The sequence below is a fragment of the Microplitis mediator genome, chromosome 4, assembly GCF_029852145.1.
Source record: "Microplitis mediator isolate UGA2020A chromosome 4, iyMicMedi2.1, whole genome shotgun sequence".
In the NCBI taxonomy this organism is placed as follows: Eukaryota; Metazoa; Arthropoda; class Insecta; order Hymenoptera; family Braconidae; genus Microplitis; species Microplitis mediator.
In genome coordinates, this window is record NC_079972.1 from 15284154 (window position 1) to 15307372 (window position 23219).

The following is a 23219-nucleotide window of genomic DNA, read 5'->3' on the forward strand; positions in this document are numbered from 1 at the left end:
ACGATTTATTTCCTTTTTCAATTTAAATTACATGCCTCCGTAAACCTGAAAAAAAAATAAAAGCATTTGAGTATCAATGTGACTCACGTCATAAATTTTAGGATTATGACAAGTGACAGTAAGTTGAATATATAACAATAAATATATCGCTTTAATGACTACGAGGCTACCTGAGGACCTCATTGAAATAAGTGTGAAATAAAAGAGAGATCAGAAAAACCCAAAACAGATTAAAATTAGGTCTTTTCTAAGTACTCAAAATTTAAAAAAAATTAATTGCACAAAAGAATAAAATAAATCCTATTGTTAAAGGTCTAGACTTCAAGACAAGTCTTTAAGATGCTAATGATAAAAAAACCATGGAGCTGCAAACTCTAATTATGCGTAATTACTAATCCGACCCAAGTGGACGCACTTGACCTTCACACTTTTCTGGACCTTCTACACTTGTTACTTTTGACTTTTGACCAAATTTTTGAATTATTCGGTTCAAATTTCGAAGTCAAGTGTCTTACTTGCATCATGTTTATTTATTTAATTAATTACAGATCCTAAATTACTCCATTGTTAGTTTACTAAAAATTAAGCTGACACTTTATAGTTTCCTCCAAAAAATTTTATTTGAATTAAAAAAAATTTCACCAGTAAAATTTTCCATAATTATAATAATAATTTTTTTATGTTATTGTTAAAAGTTTAATATTTACCGCGCAAAGTTCAGCTGCGAGTATCGATACGCGTAATTATCAACTACATAAGCTCTGTAAATTCAGCTTTATATTTTATATAAATATATAGATATGTATATATGTACATGCGTGTTTTAATATTTGGTGGATCAAGTGTCAAAAAACTGACGTTTAAACTGTCAAATTGTTCGCGGTACCCAAATAGAATCCATTTACTAACAAGTGCATTAATCGTTGCTAAATATCAAGTGGAATCTGATAATTAAAAAAAAATAAATAAATAAGAGAAAGTTGCGAGCATATGATCAAATAAAATTTCAGTCATTCGGTAAGAAATTGCTAGAAAATAATAATAAATATTTGTTATCAATTTGTTGAACGTAACTTCGTTTTTTATTCTAGTGTTTAGTGACTCCAAGATTTCGTTTAATGGAATGTCGGTGTAGTTGGTCAGAAAAAGATGATGACTCCAATGAGCGAAGACGGTGGGCCTTTAAGAGAATGGGCACCACTAACGAATCTTCTCCAACAGATACCGGTCAAACTGCAGAGTGGAATTTTCACTCAGGATATTAATTTCACTTGCATCGATGCGGTCCCAGAATTTATAGCTATCGGGACGAACTGCGGGCTGGTTTATTGGTTCGATCGAGCATCTGGAGACCTCCAGCGTTTAAGGTGCGAGAATTCCAACTCTAGTATCACCAGTTTACGAGTAATCTCCACAGTTGACTACATGGTGGCCGCTGGGAATAATCACGGGGTGGTGACGGTCTTTCAGATACCAAAAAACTTGCCCGAGTCGTTGCCCGACAGTTTGAAACCCAAGCAAAAGAAACAAATAGAGCGTTACAATATCGGCGGTCTTCATAAAAGTCCAGTTAGTTCTGTCGAGTGGTCAAAAAACGGGATGAAGTTGTTCAGCGGTGATCAGGACGGGCTGGTCGTACTCACGGAAATAGATTTTTATATGCATTTATCTAAATCATCGGAATTGTTGAATGAGAAGTATGCGGTCGTTCAGTTGAGTTACCAGCAAGGGCTGCTGTTGGTGTCAACGCTCTTCAGGACAATCCTGGTGGACCGGAACCACAATAGCAAAGTTTCCCAGGTTGGTCAGAAGGAGAGAAAGACCTTGGGTAAGTTGGGTGCTGTCTTTGCTACCCGACAAACGCCCATTCAGGAGCCAATTATCTATGCTAGTAGGCCAGGATTAAGATTATGGGAAGCGGATAAAAATGGCACTGTTATGAAGACCTTGATATTTAAAGAAGCCCTTCAAACAAGTAATACCCAAGTACTTCTATTGAATCCCGCACCTGAAACATTGAAGAAAAAACGCGGAGAGCCGAGTTTTGGTGTCGTCTTGCCGTTTTGCGACGACTTATTTGTCACTTACAGTGAGGATTACATTCATGTTATCAATCCGGTAACTATAACTATCACGTCAGTTGTCAGTGACCTGAGAAAAATAACTGATGTCGCTTGTACACGTGACGAAATATTTGTTTTGGAAGGTGAGAGAAATATTTTACGTATTGCCTATCATCCAGAGTCTTGTAATATTAAAACAACCCCAGAGGAATTAAAGGAACCGGTTGGATCATTTGCTGAAATGAGCAAACCGGTGACTGCTAGTATTATTGGTCTCACGACGAAGCTCAAAGAAAACTCAATACCTATTCCATTTTACAAAATTAGCCCCAGCAATATTATACAGGCTCTGAGTGTTTTGCCGTCTCGCGGGGTCGATCCTAACCCAGTTGTCAGTGGGGAGGAGGCTACCGAGATGCCGCCAATTATCCCGCTGAGTATTGACACTCCTCTGGTCGCAGAAGTTCCTGTCGAGACCGAGCAAGGAACGGAATCAAATAAAATTAAAAATGACAATGACGAGGCGCGAATGAATAGACGTCAGATATTTCAAAAAATAAGTGAGCAAGATTTTGAAGACGTTGTTTTTACACCGGAGCGTAAAAATAAAAAACAAAATAAATGTGTCAATGGTAATTGTAATACTGATGATACTACAAACAGTATTTTACTATCACACCCGACTTATAATATTCATGAGACACATTCGTCTCTGCTTACTCTTAGTATTGACGACGACTCGATCCTCAAAGCTGAGAGAGATCTCGAGACGATACAGAAAGACGTGGAGACTAAAGAAAAATTATTAGCTGACGTATTGAACTTCGATTGGTCCGAGTACATGACAAGCAGCCAGATTTTGTCACCAGACTCCACTACCAATAATTCACTCAACACCATCACTTATTTAAATTGTACAGAGCCAACGATAGAACCAAAAGTATTATCGACACGGGAAAATAATGACATCAGTGAGCATACTGACGAGTCTGATGAAGATGAAAGCTACCGTACGGAATTGAAAAAACTTGAAACTCTCGGTGAATGCAGCAAAAATTTGTATACTATTAAAAATAATACCAAGGATCTGATTGTTGATAATAAAAAAAATTCTTGCCAAAATAATTCACATGATTTAGAAATACAATTCAATGGTAATTATTTTTTTTTTTTCAATACTAATAATTAATAAATTATTATTAATGTTTAATACAAAATTTTTTTTTTGCAGAACTGTCAAAAGAATTTGTATCCTCAGCAATTTATGAAGAAGCTGAAGATTGGGTGGTTGTTTAATCAGTTGAATAATTCATTCACACCGAAATATGTTCAATTATTTTGTTAAATTCGCACAATTCATTATTATTATTATTAGTTATTAATTATTAATCGAAATGAACAACTTTAATCATATAATTACTACTTAAAAAAAAATATCTGGATAGGGTATGATTTTTATCTACTGATATATTAATTATAATAATTATTGATTACTTTACTATGAATTACGTAGAGTGAATAGTTAATATTTACCTAATCTACTCGTATGAATTTTAATATTTTTTATGCTAGTCAAATTAGCCCTGCAAGATATCAGCCAATGGTATGATAAATTTATCGACAAAATTTGTTGTAAAAGAAAAGAACAAAATTAAGTAATTAAGCATAAATAATTTTTATGAAAAATATTTAATTGTTATTTACAAATGTACATATTTTACTTTTTTTCTTTATTCCTGCTTATTAAATTTGCAGCTTCCAAAACTTGTCTCGCTGCGTTATTTATATGCCGAAATCTGTCTGGTCCTAAATGTATTCCTCCGTACCATCGCGAAATAACGACAATTACATTTTTAACGTCAACTATTTGCAGTAAATGTAATAATCGTCCGCCAGCTTGATTCTCACCGTCGTCTTCACAATCTTGGACAAAATTTTTGTTATCAGTAACAATTCTGTACGCGTACATATTGTGTGTAGCTTGTTCTATTTTTTTAATTTTATACAATTTTTTTAGGACCATTCTGAAAAAACCAATAAAATAGACAGATTAAAAAAGTGAATTGAAAAGTATTGAAAAAGATGAGAAATGAATCCTTTCGAATACTTTCTATACCCCAAGGTTTTCATTTTGACATAAAATGAATACTTTTCAATCCCAAAATAATAAAAGAATTTCTGAACTTCCGAGGAATTGAAAAAGATTCAAATGAATTGATATTTTTAATCTTTCCGAATCCTTCTCAATACCTAAATAATCCGACATTTCGGATCAAGTGTGGGATTGAAAAAGATTGAAATGAATTGAAATTTTTGAATCTTTCTGAATTCTTCTCAATTCTCAATTCTTTTCAATACTTTCGAATTCCACTTTGGAATTGGAAAGTATTCAAACGATCGAAATTTCAATTCCATTCAATACTTTCCAAAACCGCCGAGGGATTGAAAAGAATTGAAATAATTTTCAATACTTTTCAATTCACTTTTTTAATCAGGGCCTTAATTAATCGCCAGTTTAATTTCCTTGAATTAATTGTTCGATAAATTGGCTTACAAAATTTTTTTTTTCACCAATGACTCATCAAAAACTTACTTGACGTCATGAGTAGAAAATACTTGAGCAACGTGACCTTGAAATGAACTTTTCCTGTCAACAATCACTTCCCCATGATAAATCTCCGGGCATTTTTCATCCTCTATATTTACATTTGATGAATTATCCCGAGATTTATCAACTTTCTTATCTTTTATCACCGATTTCTCTGTACAAGATTTATCTTTCTGTAATTCTTCACGAATTCTTTCAATCCAAGCATACAGAACTGGCTCTCCAGCTAACGATCTAAAATAACCAATCAGTAATTACAATTAAAACCAAACTAACGTTTATTACTGATGCGTCACATCGACAAATACCAGCCAGATGAAGAAAAAAAAAATATGAAACCTACAAGTATACCTCTTGAAGCAGGGAACATATGCGGTTCTTCTGCTCCAAACGCAGCTCCGGAGCAGACAGTTCGTAGTGAGGAGGAGCAGATGAAGGGTAATCAGCTGTCAATTTAACATAAAGTTTGATACTCTTATCACCCTCATGGACATTCATACTGAATGCTCTGTTTTCTTCATCCTCCACCTGCCAGTCCTCTCCATAAATGGCTCTCAGCGCTTCAACCTCATCAACCTGGACAAAAAAAATTTGATTACTGTAATAAATATATTTATTACATCAGAATTATTAATTAATATCGAGTGATAAAACTTAAAATACCTGCTGACTAAAATTATCCATTTCAAATGTCTTTTAATAAAAAACATTTATTGCAGTGACAGTAAATTTTTGATAGTAAATTAAATTTTTAAATTAATTTCTTATACTCCAATACTGCAGTGATATATTTTATTTATTTATGATGTATATTTGTGCAGTATTTATATCAAAGTAAACATTAAACAGGAAGTGGAATTCACTAGAAAAATAATTTTATTTTACATGATTTACGATTGGCTAATTATTATTCACCACGTGGCTTTAAATGTCAAAAAAAATTCACCGCGAGTTTTATAAATTGAAGCGATAGTAATTTTAAAAATTATTTCAATTAAAAAAAAGGTTATCAGGAAAATTGTTCATTATAAATTGTTTATATTATTGAGGGTAGAGTGAGAGGTACCTCTACCCTCCATTCATTTCATATATTGTCTATATATTTATTTATTATTGTCGCTACAATGAAAACCCGTCAAGAACGTCACGTTGAACACGTCATCTAAAGTACGCCCTCTTACTCGTTTAAAATAAACATCTCAATGGTGTAATATGTTGAAGAGCTGGCAAAAATCAACATTTTACCTAGGTTATTAAATACCGATACTGCATAAAATAATAACTTGATCAAAATGGTAATTATTTATTCATTTATCCACTTAACAATTTATTTTAAATCTTCTTATTGCCGCGTTTATTTTTTTTTTAAATTGCCGAGTTTACTTGACGGCACTTGGTGATGGTTAATTAAATACCAAAGAATATTTAAAATGATAATTGCCAGTGATAATTAATAATTAAATGTCAATATGTGTTACTAGGTACTGTTATCAGCTGCGGTGACCACGAAAAATGGAAAAAGTAAGAATGACAGATGAACTTTTTGAATTAACAGACATCACATAACCAATGACAGCCACTGCCATGTTGGACAGATTTAAAAGATAATTATTTTTTTAGCAATCATAGCGAGACAGTTTGTCGAGATGACCAAAGCCAGGATAGAGGGTCTGCTCGCGGCATTTCCGAAGCTCATGAGCACTGGAAAGCAACACACGTTTGTTGAAACTGATTCTGTCAGATATGTCTACCAGCCTCTGGAGAAATTGTACATGTTGTTGATAACAACCAAAGCCAGTAATATTTTGGAAGACTTGGAGACCTTAAGATTATTTGCCCGAGTGGTAATTTATCATTTGACTTATTGGTAATCAGGAAAACTTGATAAGTTTTATTGACATGAGTAATTTATTATTTTTGTAGATTCCGGAGTATTGTAAATCAATGGAAGAATCAGAAATAGCAGACAATGCATTCAATTTGATATTTGCGTTTGATGAAATAGTCGCACTTGGGTATCGCGAGAGTGTTAATCTCGCACAAATAAGAACTTTTGTCGAGATGGACTCACATGAGGAACGTGTGTTCCAAGCTGTCAGATTTACGCAGGAACGTGAAGCTAAAAATAAAATGAGGGAGAAAGCTAAAGAGTTTCAGAGACAGAGACTGGAGGCCAGCAAAAAAGGTGGAACTAAAAGTCCTGGGATTGGAAGTGGGTTTGGTAATAACAGCAGTAGCTTTACACCTACTTCTGTTGTTGGTGATTCTGCAACTTATGTGCCTGAACCAGTTAAACAAAGTTATATATCATCATCGTAAGTTTTACATGACAATTGAATTTAAATTATGGAGTAATTAAATCGTGATTATTTTTTACAGGAAGCCTAGCTCTGCTGGTCCTGGTGCTATGAAACTTGGTGGTAAAGTTCGTGATGTTGATTCATTTGTGGATCAACTTAAGGAAGAAGGCGAAACAGTCGCGACAAATGTCAAAGCAGACACCAAGATCACGCCAATTACTCCACAAATTAGTAATGCAGAGCCGTAAGTATTATTTTATAATTAAAATTACAATTGTACAAGTCCAGAGTTTGATTTAAGTTGTAATTTTTAGAGTACACTTAAGACAAGAAGAAAAACTCAACGTTCGCATTGGCCGCGATGGCGGAGTTCAACACTTTGAGTTACATGGGCTTGTAACTCTGCATATTAAGGACGAAAAATGGGGCCGCATTCGCGTCCAACTGGAAAATGATGACACACGAGGTATCCAGTTGCAGACCCATCCAAACGTTGATAAAGATTTGTTTAGAACTCATGGGCAAATTGGTCTAAAGATACCTACCAAACCATTCCCACTGAACACAGATGTTGGAGTCTTGAAATGGAGATTACAATCCCAAGATGAAACGGCATTACCCATTTCCAGTACGTAAATTATTCGTAATAAATAAATTTAATTATTTAACGATAGTTAATTTAAAAATATTTAATTGTTTAGTAAATTGCTGGCCATCTGAGAACGGCGAGAACGGATGCGACGTCAACATTGAATACGAGCTGGAACAAACAGACCTGGAGTTGAACGACGTCCAGATAAACATTCCTCTGCCCATTGGTTGCAATCCGATCGTGAACGAATGCGACGGCCAGTATAACCACGAGTCCAGAAAAAATACACTCGTCTGGACATTGCCGCTGGTCGACGCGTCTTCAAAATCTGGTTCCATGGAATTTTCAGCACCGTCCTCAACTCCTTCGGACTTTTTCCCACTGCGGGTTTCGTTCACATCAAAAACTTCATACGCTAAAATAAAAGTAAATTATTTATTTTTTAAAATTACATATTTTTCGATTTACTTGATACTTAATTTTTTTTTTCCTCCACCAGGTTGTTGATGTACTGTTCGTTGAAGACGAAAATCCGGTAAAGCATTCAGTAGAGACTGTATTCTTTACAGAAAGTTACGAAGTCGTGTAATTAAATGACTGCCGTCATGTCTTGTATTGATAATTATAATTTAAGTAGAGAATATCATCAGAGTTAAATAAATAAAATAATTAATTTTTTCATGCCCTAAGGTAATGTATCTTTTAAAGTTAAGGACAATTAATAAAATTAAAAATTATTAATTAAATAAAGTAAATAAATTTTTACAGAGTAGCATTCTTATCATTTATATTTAAATAATTGTGAATAATTAATAATTCTTAGGTAATTAATAATTACTAATGTTACATTATTTTATGCATTTCTTTATATATAAATATATATTTTTTTTTTAAGTATTATGTTAAGATAAATATTATAATTATTATATTAATAAAATCAATTAAACGTCAAATTTGAATTTTTTCGTAACAAATAACTTTTATTAATTAAGTATACAGTAATAATAATTATAATAATAATATTAAATAACACACTGCTGTATTATGTAATTTTCAATAACAGCTTTGGCTGTATGTGATTTTTTTAATACTGCGGCATGGTAAGCACTTATGTTATGAACATTCCGGTGCGTAAGATCCGCACCACGTGTTAATAATTCATAACAAACGTGGGGATGGTCTCCATAAGCTCCATAAATTAATGGAGTGTTACCTTCCTACAGAAAAATATTTATAGTTTATTAATAAAAAAAATAAACAATAATAGTAATTAAATAAATGATTGATCCTGAAGTTAGCAGACAATTAACAACTCGAATTTTTTCTCAACTAATTACAAAAAAAAAAATATGCACTTGTAGAAAATTAAAACAACTGCACAGAAAAAAAGAATTTTTTGGCGAAAGAAATTTTTTGTGTTATAAATTGAAAACAAAATTTTTCTTAAGACAAGAAAAAATTTCTTGCTTCAGAAAATTTTTTCTTGCTCTAAAAAAATTTATTCTCGCTCCAAGAAATTTTAAGTTTTCAATTTAAAATTCGAAAAATTTCTTGAGGCAAGTAAAAATTTTTTTGGGACAAATCAAAATTTCTCGCACTAAGAAATCCTTTTTTTCTGTGTGTAGATGCAAGTATTTGAAATATTTTTTTTAGACGTCGGCTAACTTGAGTATCGTGATAAATTTATCAGGTACCTCATCACTGACATTGGGATCGATATTATTACTCAGTAATAATTTAACAAGATCATGATGACCATAAGACGCAGCGAGATGTAAAGCAGTTTCTCCATTTAAACCTTTGTAATTTTTATCAGCTCCCGCCTTAATTAATTGTCTCGCAGTGCCCAGTTGGCCATGGGCAGCAGCCCACATCAGTCCTGTCAGTCCATTTTTGTCAGTAGCATCTATCGGTGCTAATTTCAAATGATCTGCTGTCAGCTCGCCTTGTCCTGCTAAGGTATGGAAGGTAATGTCACTGTCAGCATACAGCTGGGGTATTTCGGTCTTGGTGTTACCTCTTTGTAAGTTTGTCAGCAGTGTTGGAGGCTGGATGAATAATAAATAAATGACATGAGCAGATGATGCTCCATTGTGAAAAATAATAATTAATTACCTTGTAGGGTTGGAATGCGCTGGTTCTGGTGGCATCTTGCCAGGCTCCAGGTGCCCATTGCCATTTAGTTTCAATGGGTTCAGACTTACGCTCGATATTAACATTCTCCGGCTTACAAATCAGAGGTCTAGGTCTTATTCCAATGGCACTTGATCCTGTTCCTTCAGCACTGACAAGTTTTTCAACTTGTTCGTCTACGAATTCCAAGGTTTCATTTAAAGATTCAATTGTTTCTTCTTTCAAAATCAACTCCGTATGAAACTCTGGATCCATTACTTTCATTTAAATGCCTGTATTTACACAACAATTAACAAATAATATTTTAAATATATCAAGGCTGTAAACAATAACAATTTATATAGAACTTATGTCAGTTTCCATGAATCTCATGAAAACACTTCGTGTGGGAGAAATAATCGTCCAAGTTTGATAAAAAAAAACTACTGCTGTTACAAATTAAAAAATAATACCGAAAAATTAATCCGCTGATGCACAATTATATTGATTTATCAATTACTGATAAACTATTGAGGTCCGCGCTGGATTTGAAACCAATGAGCTGGTGTCAGTTTTTTAAAAAATCACCTTCAGTTCATTGATTTAAATTTTTCTAGATATAAAATTATCATCAAAGATAATTTTTCATAAAATAAATAGATAATTCCTCTGATCATTAATTATCATATTTAAATTTACCGCGCGCGTAAAAAAATTTGCGCGCGCGATCATCAGCAGAGGGAGAAACCCGAAGTATTACGAGAAAATTGTTTTTATTCTGAGACTATAGAGAGTTTGTGAGTAAATAAAAATTTTTTTTCCTATTTTTAAATTATTTATCAAGTCAATGATCAATACTCATCATCAAATAATTTATTAGTTGAGTAAATATATTTTTTTACAGTAAATAATTAAAAACCACAACATAACCAAAGTTTATAAATTTTTCAGGCGCAATGGAATCGTATACTCTGGAGCTGGATCCATCAACGCAAAAATACTTGACACTTTACTTATACAAAGACGTAAAAAATATGCCAGACATACGTAAGAAAATATTATCTGGTGAACTAGAGTGCTGTGTGCTAAAAGCCGCACTTGTTGCTGATCCTTTCCAAGTCGCGGTAGCGGCCAACAAAGCGGTGCTGAGAGAAAAAGCCGGCACACTTGTTACCAAGTCATTATTCACTGAAATTATTTTCGCCATGTCATCTTCATCAAACATATCATTGTCACTGACCAAGTTCGGAGTTAATGACAGTGACAGAGATATTTTAGTAGCACTTATTCACCACGAAAATGACAGAGAATCGGTGGCCGAGAAAATTCTCCGTCATGTTGATGGACAGAAGACTCCAATCTCGCAGCTGGACCAAGTAACAGACGTAAAATTGGTAAGAAAAATTTATAAAATCGAGGATGAGGAACTGAAAGTCTCCAGTCTGACGGATTCAATCGTCAGTAGGATAGGCGGAGATTATCCAGTATCACTTAAATAAATAACAAATTTTATTTTCATAATTAATATTTATTTATTGTATTAAATAAAGACCAGATTTAGTTATGCCGCTTTATTTATTCAATAATCAATAATCAGTAATTAATAATAATTATTATTATATTATATTATATTAATTATCACCAAGTAAACCAACTGTTGATGAGAAAGTCACCCTAAATTTTTCACCGACATAAGATTACAACCAAACAATTTATACTCCAGTTAATATTTTCCTACAACTGATTGATTAATTAAAGGTCGACTCATTAATTATTCGTTTTTAATACAAGCAAAGTATTTGTTATTTTTTTTTCACTCCTGTATCACAGTTTGTCACTTATTAAAAGTTTTATAAATAAAAATTGTAAGATTATGTGTTGCCTTGGTAGTTATTTATTTTTTATCAAAAAGTTTATTTTGTTACGCGATAATATTTAAATCAGTTGTAATCAGTCGACAGCTCGGATGTATCTCTCACTTGCTCTCATAATCTAAACTTGGATATTTCCATAATTTATTAAAGGTGGACTCTTCTCATAGGAGCATCCTACAATAATAATCCAAATAATAATTTTATTTTTTATAATTATTATCAACATTTATTAATTACTATCAATTAATAATTCAGTATTTAATATTTAAAATATCATTAATTAACTAAATGAATTTTAATTGGCATTGAAATGCGCAAGTAACAGAAAAAAAAATAAAAAACAAATTAATATTTATTATTGTCCAGAAATTTTTAAATTATTTCCATTAAAATAAAAACTCAAAGGATGGGGAGAAAAAAAAATCGTCGGTATGCCCAAATATCCAAATTATTTATTACATCCTGTGAGAAAAAAAAATAAAATAATGAAACGTGAGGTAATAAATTAAAGTTAAGGGGGATAGCCACTGTGAAATTTCAAAAAAAACAAATATTTTTTTTTTTTATTAAATCAAAGTGTATATGTTCAAAAATATGTATTTAAAGTTTTATATGAAAATTCCGAATATTTTTCAAGTTATAGTCATTTTTGTGACAGCGCGTCAACTGACCGCTGCATCGACTAAAAACTTTAAACGCGTTTTTCTCGAAACTACTTTTTTTGAACTGGTGGCATCTGTAATTTGCATAAATATCAACCGATTCGCAACTTTTTTTTTTGCCGTATTCGTCAATTCAGTAGTTATAGTTGCACATAGGGGATTTTGAAAATTTTGATTTTTAAGATTTTTAGGGCTGTTTGAATCCAAAAAAATGAGAAAAAATAACGAAAAAATTTTTAATATGTCGGCATTTTTTTTCAAATTCAAATTTTCAAAATCCCCTATGTGCAACGATAACCACATGCATACAGATTACAACGCCGTTTGGTTTTTTTGTTTTTGATAATCCGTTTTTGAGTTAGAGATGACACCGTGGTGGGGGAAATTTTTTTGTTGCTCCACAAAAATGCTTATAACTTTGTAACAACATGATATTTTTTAATGAAAATTTAGGAGAATTATCTTCAATGTATACTTTAGAAAACAAAAAAAAACCCGATCCCCAAATTCCTTTATTATTCCAGTCAAAAAAATTCCCGAAAATAACCTATTTTTTCGATCCTCACAGTGGCTATCCCCCTTAAGTGAGTTTAGATTTTAATATAAATTTCGTAATTAAAATTTATATAAAACCAAATAATTACCTGGGGAGGCTGCACATTTCGCAAGATCCTAATTCAGCAGGATTCAAAAACGTGCAATGAGGACACGTCCACAGCGGTTGGGTGGAGGCGGCATTGACATTGGAACCGGTGCCGACGCCGATTCCAACTCCAGCACCAGCAGATGAGCTGCCGTCGTTGCCAAAGGAAACGGACTGAGAAGCCAGAGGGGCAGAAGCTGTCGTCGCAGATATCAACTGTTCTACAGTCGCCCAGTGCTCGCTCCGAGCCCACTCGAGGGCTTTCTGTCTGTCATTCTGTCTGATGGCCTCCAATAGCGGCGACATGTGATCTTTCATTGGCAGCATGTCCATTGTTGTGATGAAAAGTAGCAGATGAAAGTCTGATATGGCTTCCAAAAATTGATCTGGTCCGAATTGCTGCATGTACGTGCACAGGGAATTGAATTCCTGGATCTGTCCATCGACCAATCTGGACATTAATTAAATAAATTGATCAAGTAAATGATAAATAATTTTTTTTTCTTAATTGTTATCAGTCTTACCTGTTTTCCACAGGGAAAGGAGTGACATTATCGCTGGCGAAAAATGTAAACTGAGGTGTCAGTGGTGTAGAAGCTGGGACATCAACCAATAAGTACTCGACAGGTAATGGTCTGGCTAGTCTAGATACTTCATTTCCATACGAATCTTTCTCCTGTAATTAAAATTTAAATAATAATTAGTAATGATTTTTAAGAGCGCGCGCATGCTCTCTATATTTTCAATCGGTCCGGATTTCTGGGTGAGAAATCAAACTTGCCGCCTACTCGAACGGATATCAGTCGAGTTGTGTGACGAGAGCGCTATCGACTTTTTTATTATTTTTCTGCCGGGTAACCAGTGGAGGAGGTAAATTACAACATTTATGTCGCGTGACAGTCGTTATTGAGTATTATCATCAGTAATTTATAAATAAAATGAAATAATAACAATATAACAAATTTGTTTTAATCAAATAGGGAAACTCAAAGTACGTAATTTGAAATAAACTAATAGAATAACCGGGCATATGTTAAGGCGGCGGCGGTTCGGGCGTAGATTTCCTGTCACGGAAATGGCGGCAAAGACAAAGGGTACCGCGATGATAAGGGGCAAGGGGTGAAGACATCAGAGGCTCGAGGCTCTGGTTGTATTCGCGGGAGTTCGCGGGGACGGAAGGAGGCGGACGCGGGTACACACCAGTCACTAGTCAGTAGCGACGCTGCGCCCTCACTCTCTGGGTGTCTCTGGCAGTGTCGGAGGGAGTAAACACACACTCAACATACTGACATACGTGTGTGTAATCGACAATAGCTGGCAGCCACACTAGAGTTGGTGGGACGGTGGGTATTCTCCATCATTCTCCACACGTCATACACATGTTTTACCCAGTGTACGTGTATTTGCTCAAGTAGTTGTGGATGTGAGGATCGGCTGTGGCTCGTCGTTGGGTTCCTCGCCGCCATGCCAGTGGTTAGTGTAGTGAACCAAACGTCATGATGTGGCAATACGTTAGCGCAAGTTAAAAAAAGTAGGTGTCTAAATGAGAAGACACCGCGCGAAGATACCGGCGAACTAAAATAATCATGTCCACATAACCCGTTCGATAAGCTCTCCTCAAGTTGAGCGAGTGATTTAATATTTAAACTTACGAGCCCACGACCATCACACCGCCGATACGACGGACGACCTGAGTGCCGCTGCTGAGTCGCGCGCGCGACCGAGGGACACACAGAGGGGGGGAAAGACGAGGGAAATTTACTGACTAAAAATATATTATTAATAATTAAATAAATACAGACATATACATATAAATATATTTATTTATCTAATATATAATATATCATATATATATTTATATATTTTGTTATTGGTATAGTAAGTAACTAAGTAGTGATGATGAAAAAGATGCCGCGCAAAACAACATCAACGTTCAAGCCTTGATGCCTGGTTAATATATATATGTTATATATATTATTACGTTCGTGTGAAAGACGCGGGTGTGGAAGAAGACACTGCCCGGACTCTATATGACGACTTGGACCCCGCGTCCTGAGGGTTTAAGAGAGCGAACACACGAGTCCCTGTTCCTGGGACACATCATCCACACGGTATGGCTTTAATTGATTATTTACTTTATTTATTGTTCGAGCTGCTGGCAAAAGTAATTGATGATTATTGTTTTTATTATTATTATTATTATTATTATTATTATTATTATTATTATTATTATTATTATTATTATTATTATTATTGTGATTATTTAAGGATTGGAAGTCTGTTGGAGGTATCGAGCTAGATGTAATGTAAACGCGGCAATTTATTGAGTGATGCTCGACCACAAGTTGATACGAAACGTGGCCGGCCTCGACGGTGTGGATGTGGGTGTGTGTGTGCGGGTGATATTTTTTTTTATTATTTTTTAGCGTTTAATAAAAATCCCGAGTCGAGCTGTACGATTGTCGTCAATAGCTTCGCAGATCGGCTCGAGTTATTTAAGCTGGTGGATTGGAGAGACAGCTGGATTATTGGATCACGTGCTGGTTGTTACGAAAATTAATCATCAGATCAAAAGCAATTAAACGGTTAAATAGATTAAACATAAACGTAATGATAAATATGTATTTGCGTAGTTGCGTATGTGCAGTCGGTGGCTCGTTAGCTCTTTCTCTCTCTTGGTCGTTAGCTCTCTCTGGTGTGTTGTATCAACCGGCCCCGGCCTACCAACCGCCCCCTTTTCTCGCTCTTACGTACGAGCTTCCGTACTCTTTTGGCGGGATTTCAAGCGCACGCGTGTTTACAAGTTATTAGTAAAACATAACTGAGCTGTTTGTTGTCTTGTCCTTTTGTTTGTTGAATATTTAATCGCTGAGTTTTATTGAATTTTCATTGACAGATGTTTGACCCAAGTGTGCTGACGGAACTTGAGGAATTGACGTTATGTGGTTACTGCAAGCAAAAGTACAATGACGTGGAGCTGTGTCCAAAAAATTTAAGCTGCAAGCACCAGTTTTGCTTGAGATGTATCGAAAATAATTTATTGAAAGGCCGAGATTTGTTCTGCGCACACTGTTGGAAGAGAACAGAGCTTGGAGATCAAGGACCAGATTGTCTGCCAACCAATGGTCCACTACTTGCCCTAGCCAATAACTTTGCCTACCTCAAAATCGCCAGTAACAATACGCCTTGCAAGCAGAATGACAAGGAACGAAAGGTATTTATTTATTTTCATCATTTGATAGATCTTGATAATCATGATGATGATGATAATCGTATGTAGTAGAGTGTTGAGAAAGCACATGGCAAACAAGAAGCCTTAGATGAATTATAACGTTAACGGGATTACTGTCCAAGGTTGCACGTTGTACTTGTGAATTACAGATTTAAATAAAAAATGATTGATTTTAATTTTTATGATGTTGCAGAGTGAGAATTGCCACACTCATGGGATGCCCCTTACTCTGTGGTGCTCATCGTGCTGCACACTGCTGTGTCGAGCTTGTGCTACACCCCATGAACATCCTGGTCACCAAATAAAGACGCAAACAGATGCCAAAGAACAGCTCATATCCGACGTATGTCAAAAATATAATTAGTATCGCGGATTTATCTTGAGAATATTTAGTTTTTACTGGTGACTGATGAGAGATTGTATATTTTTTGTTGCAGGTTCAACTTGAACTCGTTACGATGGGAAAATTATCCTCGGAGATCCAGAGAATGGCCATGCAGCAGAGAGAATTTTTGATAAAAGTTCTCGAAGCTTGCGTGACACTCAAGACACATGTAGAGACTGATTTACAGAACGGATGGACACATTTTCCAGAGATATCTGACGCACGTGAAACACTGGGGAAAGCTAAAGCTAGTCTTCAGGTGAGTGACAGTCCCAATGATGTTTACAGTCTTCATTCCCACTTAGTTATGGAAAAACAGAGGCTACAATCAAAGTATCAAGAGATGTTGCTGCAATGCCAGTTGGATGACCTGATAGGCAATTCGGGAGTTATATTTGACTTTGGTCTGCTGAAACAAGCGCTCGCTAGCATCCATTCCGGGGAACCAATTTTATTACAGCCTGCTGGAAATGGTAGAGTACAAAACCACATTGCCGCGGCTCAAAATCCCATACTCTTCCTTGCAAACTACTGCATGTCTCAGCTTTATTCCCGTCATGTTGTCAGCAAACAGCATATGCAAAATGGTTCTATCGATTACCATACAAACATGATACCAACTCCAGCACCACCGGGATCAATTCATGTTCATCCAGTTACATTGCCACCTCAGGCCCCACCAGCCCAAACCCAGCTGCTTATTCCACCAGGATCTCCATCAGTTAAATCAGTACAAACAGCTCCGCCAAATTCAATTCTCCAATCACAGCCACCCAACGCTTTTATGCAAGACAATGGCTCCAGTGGCAGTGGAGTTGGCAGTTTATCTGTTCACTCGCCGACAAGCAACAGCAGTATCACTGTTTCGCTTCGTGGACCTGCTAATCCCTATCCAATGTATTACTTCAACATTGAGGTAAATGGATCACCACACGGGCGTATTGTGATCGAAGTAAGACCCGACGCGGCTCCCAAAATGGCGAAAAATTTCAGCGTACTTGCGACCGGTGAAATTGGTGTTGGTTACAAAGGATGCTCGATATTTCAATGCTGGGAAGGCGAATCTGTTATCACCGGTGATTTTGAACTAAACAACGGCCGCGGAGGACGTAGTATTTATGAGGATGGTTACTTTATGCCCGACGATACTAAATTTCCAGCAGTACGAGGCGCAGTCGGTATGCGCCGTACTCAAAAACGTCATGATAATCTTGGGATGGTTGGTTCACAATTTCGTATCATTCTACAAGAAATGCGCGGCTTTACCGGGATATTTGGTCACGTTGTTGAGGGTCTGGAACTCGTCGAAAAAATATCAACGTACGGTGATCAAACCGGCAAGCCCACGAAAACAATAATGATTACCAAGTGCGGTAAGTTGTAACGCACCGATAATCCAATTATGTGTGATTTTAAAAAATGCAATTTCGACGATCTCTATGCGCTTTCATCGTTCAAAATTATTAAAGAATAATTATTAACATTATTATCATAATAATGTGCGAAAAAAAAACTAATCTATTATTATTATTATGACAACTACTATTATTATTAATTATCATAATGAATCATGGGAAACTATTATTATTATTATTATTATTATTATTATTATTATTATTATTATTATTATTATTATTATTATTATTATTACTGATGAAAAAAAAATATGACCATCGTTATACGTAGGCTGCACCTGTTGCGTTTTACGGTGCACCGTTAAGTTTACTGCAATTATTTTTATTATTATTATTATATATATTTACTATACAAAATAGAGATTTAAAAGATGTTGAATCTATTTTTAAAGAGCGAGTAATAAAAAAATGAAATAATGATGTTAATACTGATAAATAAATCCGTATTTTGCTATGTATGACTACTAGTAGTGGGAAGATATAAAGAAAAAAAAAATATGTTGTAGAGATAAAGATATAGTTTAAAGGGCATCAACAGAATGCCGTTTCTACAATAGAGACGATGGTTCCACACATACGTACCTCATATCGATCGTACAATCGATACTAAAAACTTCTAGCTATATTTAATAATTATAAATAATAAAAGTCTTTATTTTCAACAACGCTCGTCGTTTGTAATCATTCATTTTCTTTCCTTACATTAATGGATATAAATATATATATATTATTATATTATATATGTTATATATAATTACTACCGACACGAATCTTTAGATTTTTTAAAGGAAAAATAAACGCGATCAAGCGGATCTTAGTTTTGACGACATATTTAGTAATAACTAATTAATAAAATTAATCACGTGTGGAGCAACACAAATTATATTAATAGATATATATATAAATAAGAAAATATATATTTTTAGTCAAAGATTTGTGTGTTTATGTATGATGGCAAAGTTATGGGATTGCTATTGATGCGTACAAATAATGCGAAAAAAAAATTGTGTGATTTTAGCGACTGCATTTGCTAGGATTTTTAGAGAAATAAAATGCTGGTATATAATTATGATAATAATAATAATAAATTAGACAGACAGACGACGTCTTCCTTCTTTTCGTTCGTTGACGATAAGAATGAGGATTGGGTTCGTAATATGTTTACTATTGTAATAAATAAATATACTTAGATATTAATTGTGTGAATATTAAATACGAGGCCTAACTACTGCGTAGAACGCAAGGGCGTCTCGTACCTTCCAATCGATCATTAAAAAAGTAAAATCAATAAATAAATATTTAAAAAATAAAAAAAAAATAAATATATACGATACAAATATATATTTAATAAATCATTCCCTAACAGTGTATATCAAAAGTAAAAATAAAAATACTACGATAATGCTTTAGAATAATAATAATAAAAATATAAAAATATAAAATGAAAAAAAATATTTAAAAAAAATTGCTCGTGTAACATCTTCGTTAGTCCAATTGTTATGTATTATATAAATGTATAAACAAATACTCCCACATGGGAATGGATGATAAGTAACGCGATGCTATTAAATGGTATCGAGAAAGTTAGATGATAATGATGATAATAATAATAATTAAAAATTATTGAAATAAAAAAATATATGGACGCACTTATTTACACAAAAACTCTTATTACTATTATTGTTATTATTATTATTATTGGACAGGGATACTATTGCACGGCATGTTTTACGTGAATGCCTTTCTCGAAGTGAACCTCATTCGATGTTAAACTTAAAAGTTTTAAAACTTGTTAATTAAATGATAAATGTGAATTGTAAAAGATGGATAAAAAATAAAATAATTACTCAAGCGTACGCCGGTGTGTGAATTTAATCGCGGTGAGTGGCACATACGTAATTAGAATTGTCATCGTAATTAGGATATAAATTGTACTACACTATTAAATGACTAAAGAAATATATATATATATATATTATTATTATAAATCTTGGAATGTGCAAAAAAAGTAAAATAAAAATCACGACGAATTAAACGAGAAAAATTTAAGTATATTTTCTGAGCTCCGATGTAGCCCACGTGTCCGCGCTATGAATCTAAATAAATAAATAAATAAATAAAAGAAATATATCCACGGTAAAGGCTTGTCCTACCTGTAAATAGACATATATATTTTTATGAATGCGAAAAGGCAGATACGCGTAGATTGTAATAACGACTTCGAAGACCGTCAGTTTAGTCCTTACCCTCGCAAATCGATTTAAAATAATAAAATTATATTTAAAAAAAAACGATCTATCTACACGAAATTTGTAAGCTGCATTTTTACCATTACTTTTTTTTCTCTCCGTATTTTATTATTATGATTACTATTATTATTGTGATTTTTTTTTAAATATTATTATTAAAATTCAAATACTAAATTATTTATTAATATTGTTAGATGACATAGATTTAAAGTTATAAGAAATGGATTTTTTTTTTTGTAAACCGGCCTACGGTATTATTTATCTACGCATGAGATAAAACACATGTCACTCTACTAAATGTACTTGATGAAAAAGAATAACTATCATGTTTGGTTCATAAACTGTTCTATTTCGTTCAATTATTTTGTCTTTTTATTATTAAACCCATAACTTTCCTTATACATATCCATTATTATTAACTGATAATAAAATATTAAATTATCTTACCTTGTAGTAAACATCTGGAACGTACTGCTTGTCTGTGGATTCACGAACGTACCCAAGTTCTGGAGCGTCTTTGGTGGGTACTAGACAATCATCACGTACTAGCGCCATACATTGGTTTGATACTTGATACCCTTCCATGTGGACTTGATTCTTATCGTCTCCTGTTATAGTTTTTAAATTTTTATTTAATTATTATTAATCATTAAAAAATATGTCCGCTGAAAATTAAAACCTACCTGTTACACAGACAGTGACAAATTTAGAACCAAAACTTCCACTGGGTGAAAAACGACATGGGTTTGGATGTTGGTTCTGATAGTGACCGGCCATGATGCACTCTTGAGCAGAAAGGAAATGACTCTCGATGTTCCGGACATGTTTTACCTGGATTACAAAATATTTATTTATTTTATAAAATAATTAATAAATAAAAGTATTTTTAAAAAATACTTACGGTCCCTTTCTTAACATCGTCAGCAATCAAATCAGTAAATATCCAACCGACTCTTCTCAAGTCAAGTTTTTGGGCTAATTCTTGGACTAATGGCTCTTTTTCATCTGGTAAGAGTGATATTGAGTCTCTTGTACTCTCCTAAATTTAAAATATAATTAAGTGAAAATATAAATATTTAATTTATAAATTTAAAAAATAAGTACCTGAGGAGGTTCATATATCGCAGCGACAACAGCTCGTATTCCCAGAGGAACGTCTGAGTGAATTTCGTATCTACCGTACAGATAACCCAAGCGTTGATGTCCTGTGCTCCGCCAGTAATTGAGGAAACGCTCGACTAAACTCGCGTTCTCAAAGACAACGTTGTCAATGTGACGGTAAGGCTGACGATTGAGCGTTATTGCGTTTGGTTGACATTTACTGCAAATACCACGTGGCCAAGGTGGATGATCTTTGCATCCTCTTTTTATGCGACAGCTGATGTCTTCCAGTTGTAGGAATTTTCCTCTGTGAATAGTTTATATAATAAATTTAATTATTAATATTCATCATAATAATTTTTATTACGTGACCCTCAGGAAATTGAGACTTCAGGGAAAAATTAATAAAATTACCTATCAACTCCGGCAGTGAGTTTTCTGAGATAAGAATGAAATGACAAATGTTTTACATTTTGTTCTCTCAAATACGATTCATCAAATGGTTCTAACGGTGAGCAGTGGACACAGCAGCCATTGGCTCCGTGCCTGCACCTGTAGTAAATAAAATAATTACCACAATAATTCCTCGTCATCGTTATTTAATTAAAGTTTAATAATTACAGTTTTTCATCGCGTTTGCGTTGGATTTTTCCATCCATTTTCCACAGCTGCTCGTCCACGTCATCGATCTCCAAATTGGTTACAGGTCTTACAGTCACAGGTACTGATGCCACTGCCGTTGATGTTGATGGCAAACCCTTGCTGGTACTTGGTGTCACATCCATGGGAACTGGGCCTGTTATTTTTTCATCATTAGATAATTTTCTAGTTAAAATATAAATAAATATTACGTACTTGGATCTGCGGCACTAGTTGAGGGAGAATTCCAAAGAAGAGTACCGTTAACTGGAGCAAGATAAACCATGTCACCATGTCCAAGTCCGCACGCAGAAACTGATTTACTTTTGCTGGATATAAGTTCATCTTTGTGGTTTCTTTGTTTGAATAAACTGAACCCAAAACTTTTCAATTGAAATAACTCATAAATCTGTAAATAATTTAATTAATATATTATTAAAAATTAGTTAACTTCTTAATAATTAAATAAATAAATTTAATTACCTTTTCAAAAAGACTGCAGACAGTGTCTGTAGGATCAACATCAATTCTTTTTGTTCCTTCGGGTGACTGAACTCGTAGCGTCTAAAATTAGATATGATTAAAAAATTAAAAACAAAAAACAATCCAACAAATATGAATTCAGATATACACAAATTAACATATATATAACTAGTTGATACAATAAACAAAATATATACTAGACGTTTCTACAGCAACCGTTTACTAAGAAACTGACGCGTGATTGCAGTAAATTCTGTTGCAATTAATTTAAAAATATCCATAAAATTCTGGTAAAAATAAAAAAAACTACAGAAAAAAAATAATTAACTAAAAAATTGATAATTAAATAAATAAAACTTGCGGTTAATAAAAAAACTTACAATTTGTCTTGATGATTTTGACATTTCGCCGGTGACTCTGATGCATCAGCTGTTCTTTATTTCAGTGTATATTGAATCCGGTTGTCTGGGTATCCGCAAAGTTTACCAGTGCGCTGTTTTCAATGGGTTATTATTATCAAGAGTAGAGTGCGCCTTAACACTTGCCTCCGTCTATATATTATTATATATATATATATATATGTATATATTTAATCCGTACGTGTTTCAGATGGAAAATTTCTGCCGAGTCAACTCGTCTACTGGGCGACCTAACCTCCAAAGCTCAAATCTTCAACACGTTCTCCAAATATATAACCTAGGAAATTTAAATTTTATTAATTCGAAATCACTAAAATCCACTTGTTTTACCCGCGCACTTGTGTTTATTTGTCGCTATTCAAATTTAAATAAATAAATAAATAAATATAAATCACTGTGATGTTAACACTTGTCTAGATTAAGATCCAGATTATATTTTGTA

At 33.8% G+C, this 23219-nt stretch overlaps 7 protein-coding genes across 11 annotated transcripts; 4 read left to right on the forward strand and 3 right to left on the reverse strand.

The window, feature by feature from the left end:
- The first annotated feature begins 809 nt into the window (after positions 1–809).
- On the forward strand, positions 810–3733 carry LOC130666316 (WD repeat-containing protein CG11141). The gene is made up of 3 exons (XM_057467176.1): positions 810–1017; positions 1092–3217; positions 3295–3733. Exons 2-3 carry the CDS (start codon positions 1150–1152, stop codon positions 3357–3359), a joined length of 2133 nt encoding a protein of 710 aa, XP_057323159.1. The 5' UTR covers positions 810–1017; positions 1092–1149; the 3' UTR covers positions 3360–3733.
- LOC130666324 (protein IMPACT-A-like) lies at positions 3734–5706 on the reverse strand. Its single transcript, XM_057467192.1, has 4 exons — positions 5335–5706; positions 5015–5247; positions 4657–4905; positions 3734–4087 (listed from the first exon to the last, which is right to left on the reverse strand). Exons 1-4 carry the CDS (start codon positions 5353–5355, stop codon positions 3781–3783), a joined length of 810 nt encoding a protein of 269 aa, XP_057323175.1. The 5' UTR covers positions 5356–5706; the 3' UTR covers positions 3734–3780.
- A 121-nt stretch (positions 5707–5827) lies between these two features.
- LOC130666322 (coatomer subunit delta) lies at positions 5828–8419 on the forward strand. The gene is made up of 8 exons (XM_057467190.1): positions 5828–5966; positions 6153–6192; positions 6292–6515; positions 6595–6986; positions 7051–7215; positions 7286–7599; positions 7673–7989; positions 8063–8419. Exons 1-8 carry the CDS (start codon positions 5964–5966, stop codon positions 8150–8152), a joined length of 1545 nt encoding a protein of 514 aa, XP_057323173.1. The 5' UTR covers positions 5828–5963; the 3' UTR covers positions 8153–8419.
- A 97-nt stretch (positions 8420–8516) lies between these two features.
- On the reverse strand, positions 8517–10269 carry LOC130666323 (DNA-binding protein RFXANK-like). Its single transcript, XM_057467191.1, has 4 exons — positions 10149–10269; positions 9679–9968; positions 9258–9611; positions 8517–8780 (listed from the first exon to the last, which is right to left on the reverse strand). Exons 2-4 carry the CDS (start codon positions 9958–9960, stop codon positions 8586–8588), a joined length of 831 nt encoding a protein of 276 aa, XP_057323174.1. The 5' UTR covers positions 9961–9968; positions 10149–10269; the 3' UTR covers positions 8517–8585.
- Positions 10270–10321: 52 nt separating this feature from the next.
- Positions 10322–11239, forward strand: LOC130666325 (EKC/KEOPS complex subunit Tprkb-like). Of its 3 annotated transcripts, none has more exons than XM_057467194.1 (2): positions 10322–10472; positions 10627–11239. In XM_057467194.1, the coding sequence occupies exon 2, from the start codon at positions 10632–10634 to the stop codon at positions 11172–11174; it is 543 nt and encodes a 180-aa protein (XP_057323177.1). In that variant the 5' UTR covers positions 10322–10472; positions 10627–10631; the 3' UTR covers positions 11175–11239. The 3 variants fall into 3 exon arrangements, with proteins under 3 accessions (XP_057323177.1, XP_057323178.1, XP_057323176.1); XM_057467195.1 differs by having other exon boundaries at positions 10382–10559; XM_057467193.1 differs by having other exon boundaries at positions 10382–10554.
- Positions 11228–23129, reverse strand: LOC130666317 (nuclear protein localization protein 4 homolog). 3 transcript variants are annotated; one of them, XM_057467178.1, is made up of 13 exons: positions 22959–23129; positions 22739–22851; positions 22359–22439; positions 22092–22284; positions 21858–22032; positions 21651–21788; positions 21240–21543; positions 21037–21174; positions 20819–20966; positions 20583–20743; positions 13379–13530; positions 12856–13305; positions 11228–11723 (listed from the first exon to the last, which is right to left on the reverse strand). In XM_057467178.1, exons 2-13 carry the CDS (start codon positions 22760–22762, stop codon positions 11711–11713), a joined length of 1977 nt encoding a protein of 658 aa, XP_057323161.1. In that variant the 5' UTR covers positions 22763–22851; positions 22959–23129; the 3' UTR covers positions 11228–11710. The 3 variants fall into 3 exon arrangements, with proteins under 3 accessions (XP_057323161.1, XP_057323160.1, XP_057323162.1); XM_057467177.1 differs by having other exon boundaries at positions 22739–23006; XM_057467179.1 differs by having other exon boundaries at positions 11392–12011; positions 22739–23006.
- Positions 13713–19182, forward strand: LOC130666319 (uncharacterized). Its single transcript, XM_057467181.1, has 4 exons — positions 13713–14965; positions 15751–16068; positions 16280–16429; positions 16524–19182. The coding sequence occupies exons 1-4, from the start codon at positions 14885–14887 to the stop codon at positions 17853–17855; spliced, it is 1881 nt and encodes a 626-aa protein (XP_057323164.1). The 5' UTR covers positions 13713–14884; the 3' UTR covers positions 17856–19182.
- Positions 23130–23219: the final 90 nt, after the last annotated feature.